The sequence below is a fragment of the Eumetopias jubatus genome, unplaced genomic scaffold (assembly GCF_037043125.1).
Source record: "Eumetopias jubatus isolate StellerSeaLion01/CBP00866 unplaced genomic scaffold, mEumJub1_p1.0 scaffold_14, whole genome shotgun sequence".
Lineage (NCBI taxonomy): Eukaryota > Metazoa > Chordata > Mammalia > Carnivora > Otariidae > Eumetopias > Eumetopias jubatus.
This window is the reverse complement of record NW_028274820.1, coordinates 18,907,010-18,919,803: the sequence shown is the minus strand read 5'-3', so window position 1 is coordinate 18,919,803 and position 12,794 is coordinate 18,907,010. Positions and strand designations below refer to the sequence as shown.

At 44.6% G+C, this 12,794-nt stretch overlaps 1 protein-coding gene across 1 annotated transcript in view; it reads left to right on the top strand.

Moving 5' to 3' along the window:
* Positions 1 to 6,587: 6,587 nt before the first annotated feature.
* The window catches only part of SLC26A4 (solute carrier family 26 member 4), a 45,315-nt gene continuing 39,108 nt past the window's right edge, over positions 6,588 to 12,794 (top strand). Inside the window, exons 1-2 of the mRNA XM_028094522.2 lie at positions 6,588 to 6,751; positions 8,221 to 8,360. Of these exons, the coding sequence (XP_027950323.1) occupies positions 6,588 to 6,751; positions 8,221 to 8,360 (304 nt within the window). The remainder of the gene's footprint in view (positions 6,752 to 8,220; positions 8,361 to 12,794) is intronic.

Genomic DNA, 12,794 nt, shown 5'->3' with positions numbered 1-12,794 from the left:
TGCGTGAATGGAATACCTAAATATCCAACTATGACAACAAGGCACATCCCTCAAGTTTCCCTTTTCTCCCTCCATTGATAACTTTAAAACTTCATGCTAGTGAGAGACAAATTTCCAGAGCACATGTCAAATTTGGATTCATATTAAAGAATCTGGTGCTTCCTCTACTATCCGAGACATTATTGAATTATATAAAAATACATTTTTATTGACACTGCAAATTGTTTTAAATTGGAATTCATGGCCACATAGTTTTAGAAAGAATTCTTTTTTTTTTAGTGATTTTTTTAAAAGCATGGATTCTCAGTTTTTTTAATTAGTTTCATTCCTACCTCACAATTTCTCAAGATTCCATCATTAAAAATCAACCAATCTGGGGCACCTGGGTGGCTCAGACGGTTAAGGGTCTGCCTTCGGCTCAGGTCATGATCCCAGGGTCCTGGGATCGAGCCCCACATCGAGCCCCATATTGGGCTCCCTGCTCAGTGGGAAGCTTGCTTCTCCCTCTTCCTCTGCCTCTCCCCCTGCTCATGCTCTCTGTCTCGCTGTATCTCTGTGTCTCAAATGAATAAATAAAATCTTTAAAAAACAAACAAATAAATAAATAAATATCAATAATTTAACAAGTATTTCTTCAGTACCTGTTACATCATCATGATTTGCAAAGGTCTTGTCTGGAAACGCAAAAGAATACTAGCATTATAATCTTGCAGATAGGAAAAAAAAAAGACAAGCAGGAAATCATCAAAAAGCTTAACAGTGATTATCTGGATAATGAGATAGGAAGTGAATACTGTTTTCTATTTTAATATATTTTTTAACTCATCTGCTTATAGGCATGTCTTATTTTTAAATACCATAAAAGACATATACGATATTATGTTATTTCTGTCTTCAAGCAGTGTATCTTGTATCTAAGAGAGAAAAAAGTAACATACAGGAAACAGAGAACTATTGAATACGAAATTGTATGGTTACTGAAAAGAAGCCCAAATAGTTGTTCAGAGGAGAGATGGGAAAAGGTGAGAGAAAGTTAAGTTTCTTTTTTGTGTATACTTATGGCAGAAATTTAGCATCTATTGTCTTGAGAAAGTTAACAAGCAAAATGAAAATAAATGCTCAGGATTAGAGTTGATTTTCCCAGTGAAAATGACCACTTCCCAGGCAGCTGATTTTTCAGTTTCTACTGATCACCCACACCAGCTTGAGATGTGAACAATGTTTCTGTTTGAAATGTGGACAATAGTGAGTTCCAAACACTGCCTCCAAACAGAAGTGACTCAATTCAGTTCTATAGAAAAAAATAATAAATGAGCTACACACATGACAATTCAAAGGTAGAAGATGATAAAATCAAAGTCTAGGTTGCTTTTGAAAAACAAATTTTGGGGCATTATTTGCACATTTCCATTAGTTTGTAGTTCTTCTGATTGGAGAACTTTTAACTTGTTTGAAAAGAAGAAAGTAAAAATTTACACCATAAATTTGCCCTCTAGACCAAAAAAGAATAAAAAACTGAAAAAAAAAGCCTAAAAATGCCTCTAATTAAACTCTAGGATACCATCAATTGCAGGATGAGTCCTGATAAAAGGTGAAAAATACGCATTGTAGAATCAGTGAAATAGTGTATATATTCTGCGACCACTTGATGAATGTCTGCCGCCCCCACAGATAAGAAACCTGTGTCCATGCCGATTTTGTTCATCATTATACCATAGCCGGCACTAATAAATTCTTAATAAATCCTTGAATGAACGAATGAATAAACAAACGAGTGTGTAGATCAAATAGTGGAGTTTGTCTTACACTCCAAATACGTAAATGATAAATACAAAATGCATTTTAAATCAGCATTAATGGCTAAAGCAGTGCTGGAAAGTAACAACAACATTGTCTGACATTTATTTTGAAGTGACACATTATCTCTTTGGAAAGAAGTCCTTTTAGAAAGGATTAAATTCTGATAAATAAGAACCACCCACCTCTACATGAACCAGGTGAAGCTTGATTTGTAAAGCCTAAGTGAGTAATTTGAGGTGTTTAATATAACAAGTAAATTGGACAGGGAGGGGCGCCTGGGTGGCTCAGTTGTTAAGCATCTGCCTTCGGCTCGGGTCATGATCCCAGGGTCCTGGGATTGAGCCCCGCATCGGGCTCCCTGCTCAGCGGGAAGCCTGCTTCTCCCTCTCCCACTCCCCCTGCTTGTGTTCCCTCTCTCGCTGTGTCTCTCTCTGTCAAATAAATAAATAAAGTCTTAAAAAAAAAAAATTGGACAGGGAGAGCAACCTGTTATCACATCCTACTCTTCTCTGTTTTTAAAAGACAGCCAGATTCAGACCTATGAGAAAAGCAATTCTCTACTTTTATAGAAACCTGTAAGGGAGATGCCATTCTATCCATGCACCATTTCTTTCTTTCTCAGAAAAGGCTTTTAAAGGGTGCCTGGGTGGCTCAGTTGGTTGGGCCGTGGGCTCTTGATTTTGGCTCAGGTCAAGATCTTGAGGTCCTGGGATCAAGCCTCCCCTCTCCCTACCTCCACACTCAGCAGGGAGTCTCCTTGAGAATTCTCCCTCTGCCTCTTCCCTCCCCGGTCAAATAAATAAATACATCCCTTTGTAGACAACCTGCTTCTGTTTCAGGGTTTCACATGTAGCAGAGCAGGTCCCTTGCTGTGATCTATCAAAAGCCCTCAACACAAGGGTTTGTTAAAAAAAAAAAAAAGTAAAAGAGAAGGAAAGAAAGAAAGAAAAGAAAAAGGTAAGAAAGAAAATGAAAAAAAAAGAAATCGTAAAGAAAAAAAAGAAAAGGCATTTAACAGAAGAAAACAGCATCTTTAACCGGGTACATACAGCTCTGTAATATTACAGTGTGATAATTTTTAAACCAAATTCTTCTATAGAAATATGCAGTTCAAAGAATAATTCTATTCTCCAAAGGAAGTTACCCCCTTGCCTTCTAGTGTAAGCTGATAGTCTGTCTGTTTTCTCCTCTGTCCTTCTGACACCTCTAACCCACTCCTTATTCTGTTGATCTCTACCGCCACCAAACCACCATTAAGTTTTGACACAAGTAGTCCACAGAGCTGACTGGCCCAGTTTACAAGTGTTCAAAATCGCAAGTAACAGGGAGCAGAAGTTCTAGAATGGGATGTGGGTTATATATGTATTTGCACAGAGCCTCCACATTAATTCAACTAAGAATTGTGAGTCCTCTAGGTGAATGACTATGGAACCAATTATATGAATTGATATGAAATCTTAGGCAGCCATTGGGAAAAGTTAGGAAAAATCCATAGGTACTCACCTGGAAGATATCAGTGACATAGACTTAATCAAAAAAACAAAAAGTTGTAGACCAATAGGTAATTTAAGTTTTAGTTTTTAAAAGAAATATGTTGGGCTCTAAGTATATCTGTTTAGAAAACATTATAGAAGGTAATGATGGTTGAGGGAGGTATAGTACTCTCCTTCAAAGATTTTTGGTCTCCAAAAAAAAAAAAATGTTCTGGTCTAGTGAGAGAGATAAGATTTGTATGAAAACAGAATTAGGATATTAAGGTAGATAGTGAAAGGCATCTTGAGAGAATCAGATAAGGGGCCAAGAGAATTCAGAAAAGGAACTGGATTAATTCTGACTGAGAGCATCAAGGAATGTTCATGGAAAAGATAGCGTTTTAACTGGAGCTTGAAGCTATGGGTGAGGGTGTATAGAATGGAAACATTCAGAATCTACTTTAAGACAAATATTTGCCTCTATTTCAGTGTAGTTGAGTTACACATTCAATTATGTGTTACTTAGAGAAAATGCCTATACACTATATACACACATATGTATGTATATATATGGAGAGAGATTCGTATGTTTAGTACATGTAGCAATTTAGAAATAGATGTACATTTTAAGTAATATACACAACCTTGGAGGGTCTTTGAACCCCATCATAGGATGTTTAATAGCATCCCTGGCCTCCATCCACTAGATCTCAATAGCATACCCTCAGGTGTGACAACAAAAATGTCTCTAGACATTGCCAAACGTCCACCCCCAAGGGGCAAAACAGCCCTTAGTTAAGAACCACTGGTTTATACAGTTGATCCTTGAACAATGTGTTAGGGGTTCCAAACCCTGTGGAGTTGAAAATCCTCCAATAACTTTTGACTTCCCACAAATTTAACTACTAATAGCTTAGTCTTGATTGGAAACCTTACCTGTAACATGATCAATCAATTGACACATATTTTGCCATGACTTATGTATTATACACCATATTCTTACAGTAAAGTAAGGTAGAGAAAAGAAAAATGTTATTAAGAAAATCATAGGGAAAACACATTTACAGTATTGTACTGTACTTACGAGAAAAATTCCACCTATAGGACGTCCCGTGCAGTTCAAAGCTGTGTTGTTCAAAGGTCAGCTGCACAAGCTAAACCTCCCCTGTACTGAGTGGATAAGAATTCTCAGGTTCATGACCTGGATTTTTATTTTTGGGTCCCTTCTTCAATGGTTCTTAACTTTGTTTAAAGTTTATTTATTCTATTTATTTTAAGTTATCTCTACACCCAACATGGGACTTGAACTCAGGACCCCAAGATTAAGTAAGAGTCGCATGCTCTTTCCACTGAGTCAGCCAGGCACTCCTTAACCTTAAGAATCAAGTAAATTTTTGAACATCTGTTGAGAGCTGTTGACTCATTCATCAGGAAAATGTACATGCTCACACCATGTGGAATACAATTACAGGGAATTTACACTAGGATTCTCCCCAGAGGAGTTTTGTTTCCTGGAGCTTAGAGAATTGTCATGGTCCGTATTTTCCAGCTAAGCAACTGAAGGCTGGTGTCCAGAAGGTCCATAGTCTCTTTTGGCGTCTCTTCTGTATTTACTTCAGAACACTGATAATCAGGCAAGAATCTTCCTGTTTACCCAACTCTCCCCTCCTTCATCTTCACCTACATTAGTCAGTGAGATTCATCCCAGCAGGAGACAGAACGCTGCTGAGGGAGGATAGATCCCCCTGCCCCTCACTTCTTTCTAGTCTCCTTTCCTGTGGAGTCCAGCTGATTCCTTCCGTAATTGCCCAGCTGACTGAGAAGAAAGATAGAACCAAAGAGTCAGCAGGGTAAGAAAGCCAGCCCCCTGGACACTTGGTTTTGATTGTGAAATGTAACACACACAGGCACACACAGAGAGAAAAGTGCATTCACAATGTATCTAAAATTTATGAATAAACTATGAACTCTCTATAACCACCACCCACTGAGTACTTCCGAAGAAACACTTTCTAGAAATACAGAGTGTTATTAAATACAAAACTGGCCACTGCTCCCTTCCTCCTCCCCCACCCGGAGCAGTATGAGAGCTGTGTCCCGGCTGTGGAACTTCTTCATTCACACAACCTAGGAGCCAAGGTCAGCGCTCCAAGCAGTCGTGTTTTCCACGCAGGGCGGGGCTCTGCTCTCCTGTAACAAGTTTCCCTCTCCCAGCCCCTGACCTCGCGGCCCGCGTTAGCAATCGCGAGGTGAGCGACGATCCCACTGGCCCTTACGTGACAACCAGTAAGAAGAATCTCGGCCTTCCCGGTTCGGGAAAGGGAAAGAATGCGGGAGGAGTAGCCTTTCTTTCCCAGTAGGATAGGTGGAGAAAGCCGCTGCCTCTGTGTCCCTCTTTTCGACTAAGGTGTCTGTCTCTGTTGTTCCATAAATAAAACGTCTCACTGCCTTCTGCGAGCGCTATAAAGGCAGCGGAACGGCTGTCCCCGGGGGCATTCCGGGCGGGCCACCAGCCGAAACAGGTGAGCTGGCCGCTGAGGATGCAGCTTACCTCCCCCAGCTCTGGCTTAACTCCCGGGAGGCATCGCTAGCCGCAGATGGGACTAGTGTGGGGACCCGGAGCGGGCGGGCAGGGGGCAGTACAGCCTTCTTTCTGAGAAGCTGAGAGCGAGAAGGAGGCTAGCAAAACAGGCCCGGGCAAGAGGTCTGCTCCACCTGCCCCAAGTTCTGCCCGGGGGAGAACTGCGACCCGCGGCTGGAATTTGCCTGCAGTGCACCTAGCCTCGGGCGCCGGGGAACGTGGCCTGAGGTTTCCACGCCCGGCCTGGGGGCCAGTGCTTCTCTCCTGGTGCGCGCCTGGGGCTGTGCCCTGGGTCGGGTGCGACGCGAGAGGAGCGCTCCCAGGGTCCCCTTACGTCCCCGCACACGATCGGGCTCCAGCTGGGATTTGGGGAGATTTCAGGACGCGGACAGCGCCCTGGCTGCCCGCGGGTGGGGACCTGGTCTAGCTGCGGAAGACCCCAAGGCGGGCCTCACCCTCTTCAGAGTCCGAGAGCCCCGGGCAGCAGGTGCAGGCTACCGGACCCTAAGGTCCTCACGTGCCCCGGTGCAGCCGGGTGGTGCGCGCCCGGGGGCGGCGGCCTGGAGCGCCCGGGACGGCAGCGCGCGGACCAGGCGCTCCGGGATCGGCTGCAACAGGTGGGGCCAGGCGACAGCTAACGGGCGGTCGCCTCCTCCTGTCTCTTCCTCTTCGCCTCCTCTCCCTCCTTCCCCTCTCCATCTCCTCCCTCCACGTCGTCCTCCGCCTCGCAGGTCATGGAAGCGCCCGGCAGCAGGTTGGAGCCGCCACCGCTCCCGGAGTACAGCTGCAGCTACGTGGTGTCGCGGCCGGTCTACAGCGAGCTCGCCTTCCAGCAGCAGTACGAGCGGCGCCTGCAGGAGCCCAAGACGCTGCGGGACAGCCTGGCCAAGGGCTGCAGGTAGCGGCCGCGGCGGGCTGGGCGCGGGCAGCAGTGGGGCCGGGCGTGTGGGCGCGCGGACCCGGCGTGGGATGGCGCGCCCCCCTGCCGGGTCGCCTGGGCTTCAGTCATCCGCATTTGCTGTCCTTCCTGGTCGCAGGGTGGCTCCATCATTCTCGGCCCTAATTGAGTCTAGTCCCGGAAACTCATCTTTGGGCAGAGTGTGTTCCGGGTGCCCCATCTCTATTTTCTTCCTCTCTGCGGGACATCTGGAGCGCGCTTTGGGGTACAGCACATCCCTAGGGTCTCCTCGTGAAGGTCAGGCTGAGGAGAGTGGAGAAGAAAAGGGCTCGATTAAAAAGACATGATGGGTAAACCCATCACCTGGCCAGTCCTTGAAAGCCCCAAGTTCATCTAGGCAGGATGCCACTCGGAGACACGGAATGAAGGCTAGAACCCAGGAGAGTGTACTCCAAGGTCTTCCCTCTCTGGCAATGGGACCCCCAGGGAGACCTGCATCACTCTCTAAACCCAAACGGGCCGCCTGTAATTAGATACCACAAAAAAGAACTAGAGAATTGTCAAGTGCTGCCTGATTTTCTTTCTTTTTAAGAATCTTTTATTACAGAACGTGAGTATATACAAAACTAAACGTAGTAGAATAATTGAAGCCCCCTCCATGTTTTTACCCACCACCCAGCTTCAACAACCAAGCTCTATCTATCTCCACCCATTTGCCCCCATTCCACTATGGAAGCAAATCCTACATAGTGTATCTTTTTGTCTGTATATATTTCAGTATATTTCTCTAGGAACTCTTAAAAAAATAACCACAATCCCCTTATCACACCTAAAAAATAATTCCTTAATATGAAAAACGTCAAAATTTCCAAGTGTCTCATAAATATAATTTAAATAGTGCAGTTGAATGAGAGGTCGGATAATGTCCATCCACTCTTAACATTTTTTCTTTTATCTGTAGGATGCTGAATTAAAAAAATACTAAGTAGCAACGTACAACAAAGTGTACATTTATCATGTTAAGATTTTTGCATAAACTGGCTCCAAGTTTGTAGTGCCAAAATAAAGAGAGTGTGTTTATTTTTCTTTAAAGAAAAAGAAGTAATAAAAGAAGGCGCCTGGGTTAGAAGTGTGAAAATTAATCTCTGTTTGGAGACTCCACATTGATTGTTCTGTGGCTGGTCTAGAAAATGGGTCCTTGTGTAGGGATATTTTCTCAGAGGATTACAAAGGTGGGAGAGGGGAGGGAACACTTAATCCTGTGTTTTCTAGTACAGCGCATTTAAAAGGGTAGATAGAGTTCTTGGCAAAAGCATGGTAAGCACTTGAGCGTTAGTATTTGCCAGGCAATTCTTATTCTTTTTCTTAATGGTTATGAAGATCAGCAGAGCCCAGCTCAAAACTTTGTGCTTTGCAACTGGTCATGACCGAGATAGTATTGGAAACCCAGTTTTCTTGCCTTTTGACAGTTGTTCCAGAAAGAGAGGCCTTGGTGTGCTGAAGACTCTCCTGCCTGTCTTGGACTGGCTCCCCAAGTACCGAATCAAGGAATGGCTGCTTAGTGACATCATTTCGGGAGTTAGTACTGGGCTAGTGGGCACGCTGCAAGGTAAGGTGTTGGTGGATTGGCCCCCAAGTGATTGAGAGTCACCATCTCCAGCAGCAGTTCGTAACTTCCTCCTGAGTCCCAGGAGTCTGTTCCAAATGTTTGCTTACCCTTCAAGAGCTTCATCTTCCTCTAGAGCCCCTTAGTGGACAGATTTGCCTCTTTTTTCCTCTTCCTTGGAGTTCTCTTGCTGGGAAACCCTGCTGCTTCTCAAGCTGCATGGCTTCAACTAGAGCCCTAGCATCTGAGCAGTGGCTCCCCAGCTTCTATTGACCACAACTCACAGTAAGAAATAGATGTTACATCACGATGTGCACATGCATGTCTCAAGTTTTGTGAAATAATATTAACCCTCACTACAAGTGATATACTCAGATAGTTTCTATTCCGTCCTCTTCTATTCTGCTTATATTTTTTAAATGATGATTGCAGTCCATTACATTATTTTGCGTCCCACACCTGGGTCTTGACCTGCAATTTGAAGGTGGCTTAAGGGAAAATGAAGGAAGTGTTTTAGCCTGGAGTGTTGTCCATAAGCTTTTTTGTCTGTCCTCCTTCCTTTTTTTAATCCATCCCCTTATTTTAATCTCTGGCAAAATGTCTTAACAGAGGTGTTTTGTTTTGTTTTGTTTTCCTTTGTTTTGTTTTCAACAGGCTTTATAGGATATTTCCACGAGCCTGTTAGAAATCTGTCGTATAGATGGTGAATCGCAGTATGGGCATTCTCCTCTGTCCCCCACCCCCATTGCCTTGCTTCTGCTATCCCCCCAACTCTACAAAGCCCCTGGACCATGAAAACAGAAGTCTCATTTATTTATTATAACTCGATGGGGCATCTAATTATAGTGCTTCAGGCACTAGGTATGCTGACATGAATGAGCTGTACCACCTGCTCTCGAGGATCTCATGGTCCATGGGAAAGTGGATAATAATTCCACAAGGGCTGTGACGGGGGTAACCAGGCCTCGGAGGTGAGCTTGCACAGACGCTCACAACCCAGCCTTAGGGGACTGGGACTGGCTTCCTGGAGGCTGAGTTGTCAGATGGAGTTTCCCTGAAGGTTAAGTCTGAGACTGCCCAATGATGGGAAGTAGAGTCGGGTGGGGGTGTGGGTAGAAAGATGGCTTGAAAATGGACTACTTCAGAAGTTAGTAAGTCGTTGAGCAATGTCCAACCTTTGCCCATAGAGCTCTCAAGATTACTCAGAGCAAGCCAGGTAGATTTCCACAGAGGAGGTATTCTGCAGCCTCAGAGTGGAGCCCCTGCCTGACCAACCACGGTTTCCATCACAAAGGTGGATGGGAGAGGAGGTAGGGCTGGGAAGTACATTAGTTTGATGATGCCACGTGCCCACAGGGGACTGTAAAAGCTATGACGTAGCAACACTGTGTGACTCCTAGAGGACAGGAATCATCGAATTAATGGTGTTTAGCTAGTGCCTGGCATGGAGACTGGCACAAAATAGATGGCCTTATAAACACGGAGTAAAGAGGACTGAATTGCTTTTCTGCTGATGAATCATCTTTATAGGTAAAAAAAAATGATATTTCAAGCTCTAGCTCCCAAATTTTCATAGACAAGTATCTTATAAGAATTAATCCTACTTTTAATTTTGTTTATTAAGTACCAGACACTATGCTTAAGGGCTTTGGCCAATTATCTCATTTAATCCTCACAAAAATAATTATTAACTCCTTTTCAGTAGATGATAAATCCATTAAATCTTTTTCTATCTCTATAAAGTTACCTTTGTAAAGTAAATTTCTGGGAGGTCAACCTGGTTCATTCATGTATTCATTCATCTTCCGTTCACTTAATACTATTTATAAACCAATTCTGTATGCCAGGTGCTCAGCCATGAAGATTCAGTGGTTTATTGACAAGCACAGGTACTGACCTCACGGAGTTCCTTTCGAATGGTGGACGTTAATTTAATTAAATTATTAAATAAATAAATAAAGAGATAAAGCAAAAAAATAATTACAGATTGTAATAGATTTAATCCATTGTGTTGGATTAAATACTCTATACTAAGGATTACTTTGAGGAGGGAGTATTTATTTTAGATAGAATGGTCAAGGAAGGCCTTGCTGAGGGTATGAAATTGAGTCAGAGATCCAGAGGGTGAGGAAACGCCATGGAAAGAGCAGAAGGTAGAGTGTTACTAGGCAAAGGCCCAAGGCCAGAAGGAGTTCAGTGTGTTTCCAAGGGAGTTGCAAGAAGAATTCTAGTGTGGTGGGTGCAGTGTGTTCGGGGGGAGGGTGAACAGAATGAGATAAGACTGGGCAGGGCTAGGTTAGGATGAGGCAGTGCGGCACTTGCTCTCAGGAGGCTTCCTTAAATATTGTGCCTCAGGCACCTGACTTGCCTCACCCTCCTCCCAGCCCCGGAGGACAGTTGTGTCAGCTTAAACCAGCTTGAGCAGGAGACAGAGAGATCTGCACAGATCTGAAATGTATTTTGGAGCAACCATCACGGGTGTCTGCTGATGGATTTAGCGTGTCGATGAAAAATCCCAGATGGCTCCAAAGTTGTTGGCTTGAGCAACCGGGTAGATGGTTATGTTACTTATTAAAATGGCAAAGACAGGCTAAGGAGCAGGTTTGGGTTGGAAAGTGAAGAGTTTCCTTTTGGACACGCTAAGTTTGAGATGTCTGTGAGACCTCTAAGCGGAAAGGCCAAATATGGAGTTGGAGCTATTACAAGTGTGCAGAACAGAAGAGAGGTCTGGGCTAGGCAGACATAGCAGGGAAGCATCCCTGTAGAGGCGATCTTTACAGGAGTGGGAATGCCTGAGACTACCCAGGGAGAAAGGTCAGATGGAAGAGAAGATGGCTGGACCATTCAGAGGTCAGGCAGAAAAGAGGAGGGCCGCAGAGAACCGTGAGAAGGCTCAGGAGGTTGGAGAGAAAAGAGCAATTGGAGGGATGTGGGGTCAGACGCCAAGAGAGGAGGTTGTTTTTAAAAGGATTGAGGGGCGGGGCGCCTGGGTAGCTCAGGTCATGATCCCAGGGTCCTGGGATCGAGCCCCGCATCAGGCTCCCTGCTCCGCGGGAAGCCTGCTTCTCCCTCTCCCACTCTCCCTGCTTGTGTTCCCTCTCTCGCTGTGTCTCTGTCAAATAAATAAATAAAATCTTTTTAAAAAAAAGGATTGAGGGGAGATAGTGTCATACTCTTCAGGGGAGAGTTTGAAGATGGAAGACAGACAATGCTTTTAAGAACGTTTGCTGTGTGGGGCACCTGGGTGGCTCAGTCGATTAAGTGTCTGACTCTTGGTTTCGGCTTGGGTCATGATCTCAGGGTGGTGGGATCGAGCCCCACATCAGGCTCTGTGCTCAGTGCAGAGTCTGCTTGAGATTCTCTCTCCCTCTGCCCCTCCCCCTAATCCCACGCATGCTCTCTCTCTCTCTCTCTCTCTCTCTCTCTAAAATAAATAAATAAATCTTTAAAAGAAAAAGGTTTTCTGTGAAGCAGAATAGAAAAATGGCTGTAATCAGAGAGAGGTAAGGTATGGAGGTAGAATGAGGGAGGATTTAGGTTTCTTTTAATAGAGATACTAGAACATATCTGGGAACTGGTGGGAATGTCCTTGTAGAGAAAGGCGTCTATGGCCCCCGAGGTGGAGGAGAAACTGAAAGTGGCGAGAAGGGGGGGAACTGCAGCTGGGGCTCAAGGACAGAAGTAGGCAGGTTGCTTCTTAAAGACAAGAGGGATATCTCCTCCATTTTTTTTTAAAGATTTTATTTATTTATTCATGAGAGACACAGAGAGAGGCAGAGGGAGAAGCAGGTTCCCCACCGAGCAGGGAGCCTGATGCAGGACTCGATCCCAGGACTCTGGGAACATGACCTGAGCCGAAAGCAGACGCTTAACCATCTGAGCCAGCCAGGCGCCCTATCTCCTCCATTTTTAAAGGAAGAAAGAACAAATGGTACAAATACAGAGGGGTTTGAAATTATGGTGAAAAGCAAATTAGGAACATCTCTTACGGATTCTTTGTTTTAGGCGGAGTCTAAAATTCATCTCTGAACCGTGTCTGTGTGCAAAAGGGGGAGGGGCAGTTTGAGGAAAGTGCGGGAGATCTGAGTCTTTTTCAGAGCAGCGACGTGGAGTTGAACCGCGAGGCAGTCCTGAGGCACCAAGGGTAGGGACAAAGTGAGTAAGTTAATCCTTTAGAAGCCCCACGAGAACAAAGAAATGTTGCAATAAGGATTCTGGAGTAGGTAAGCTGAAAGGCTGGGAGGCTATAGTTGGAGAGAAGGAGCTCAAAATTGAGATTTCAGGGGTGGTGCCATAGTCTCTAATGGTGGCCAGACCCATGACCCACCTCTGGCTAGCGGGGCAGCTGAGGAGTGCGGGAAGAACTCACCAGAGAGGGCAGGCTCAAGTTACTGAAAAACCACTGGTTGCTAATGATAATGGGATCTTTTTGACTTT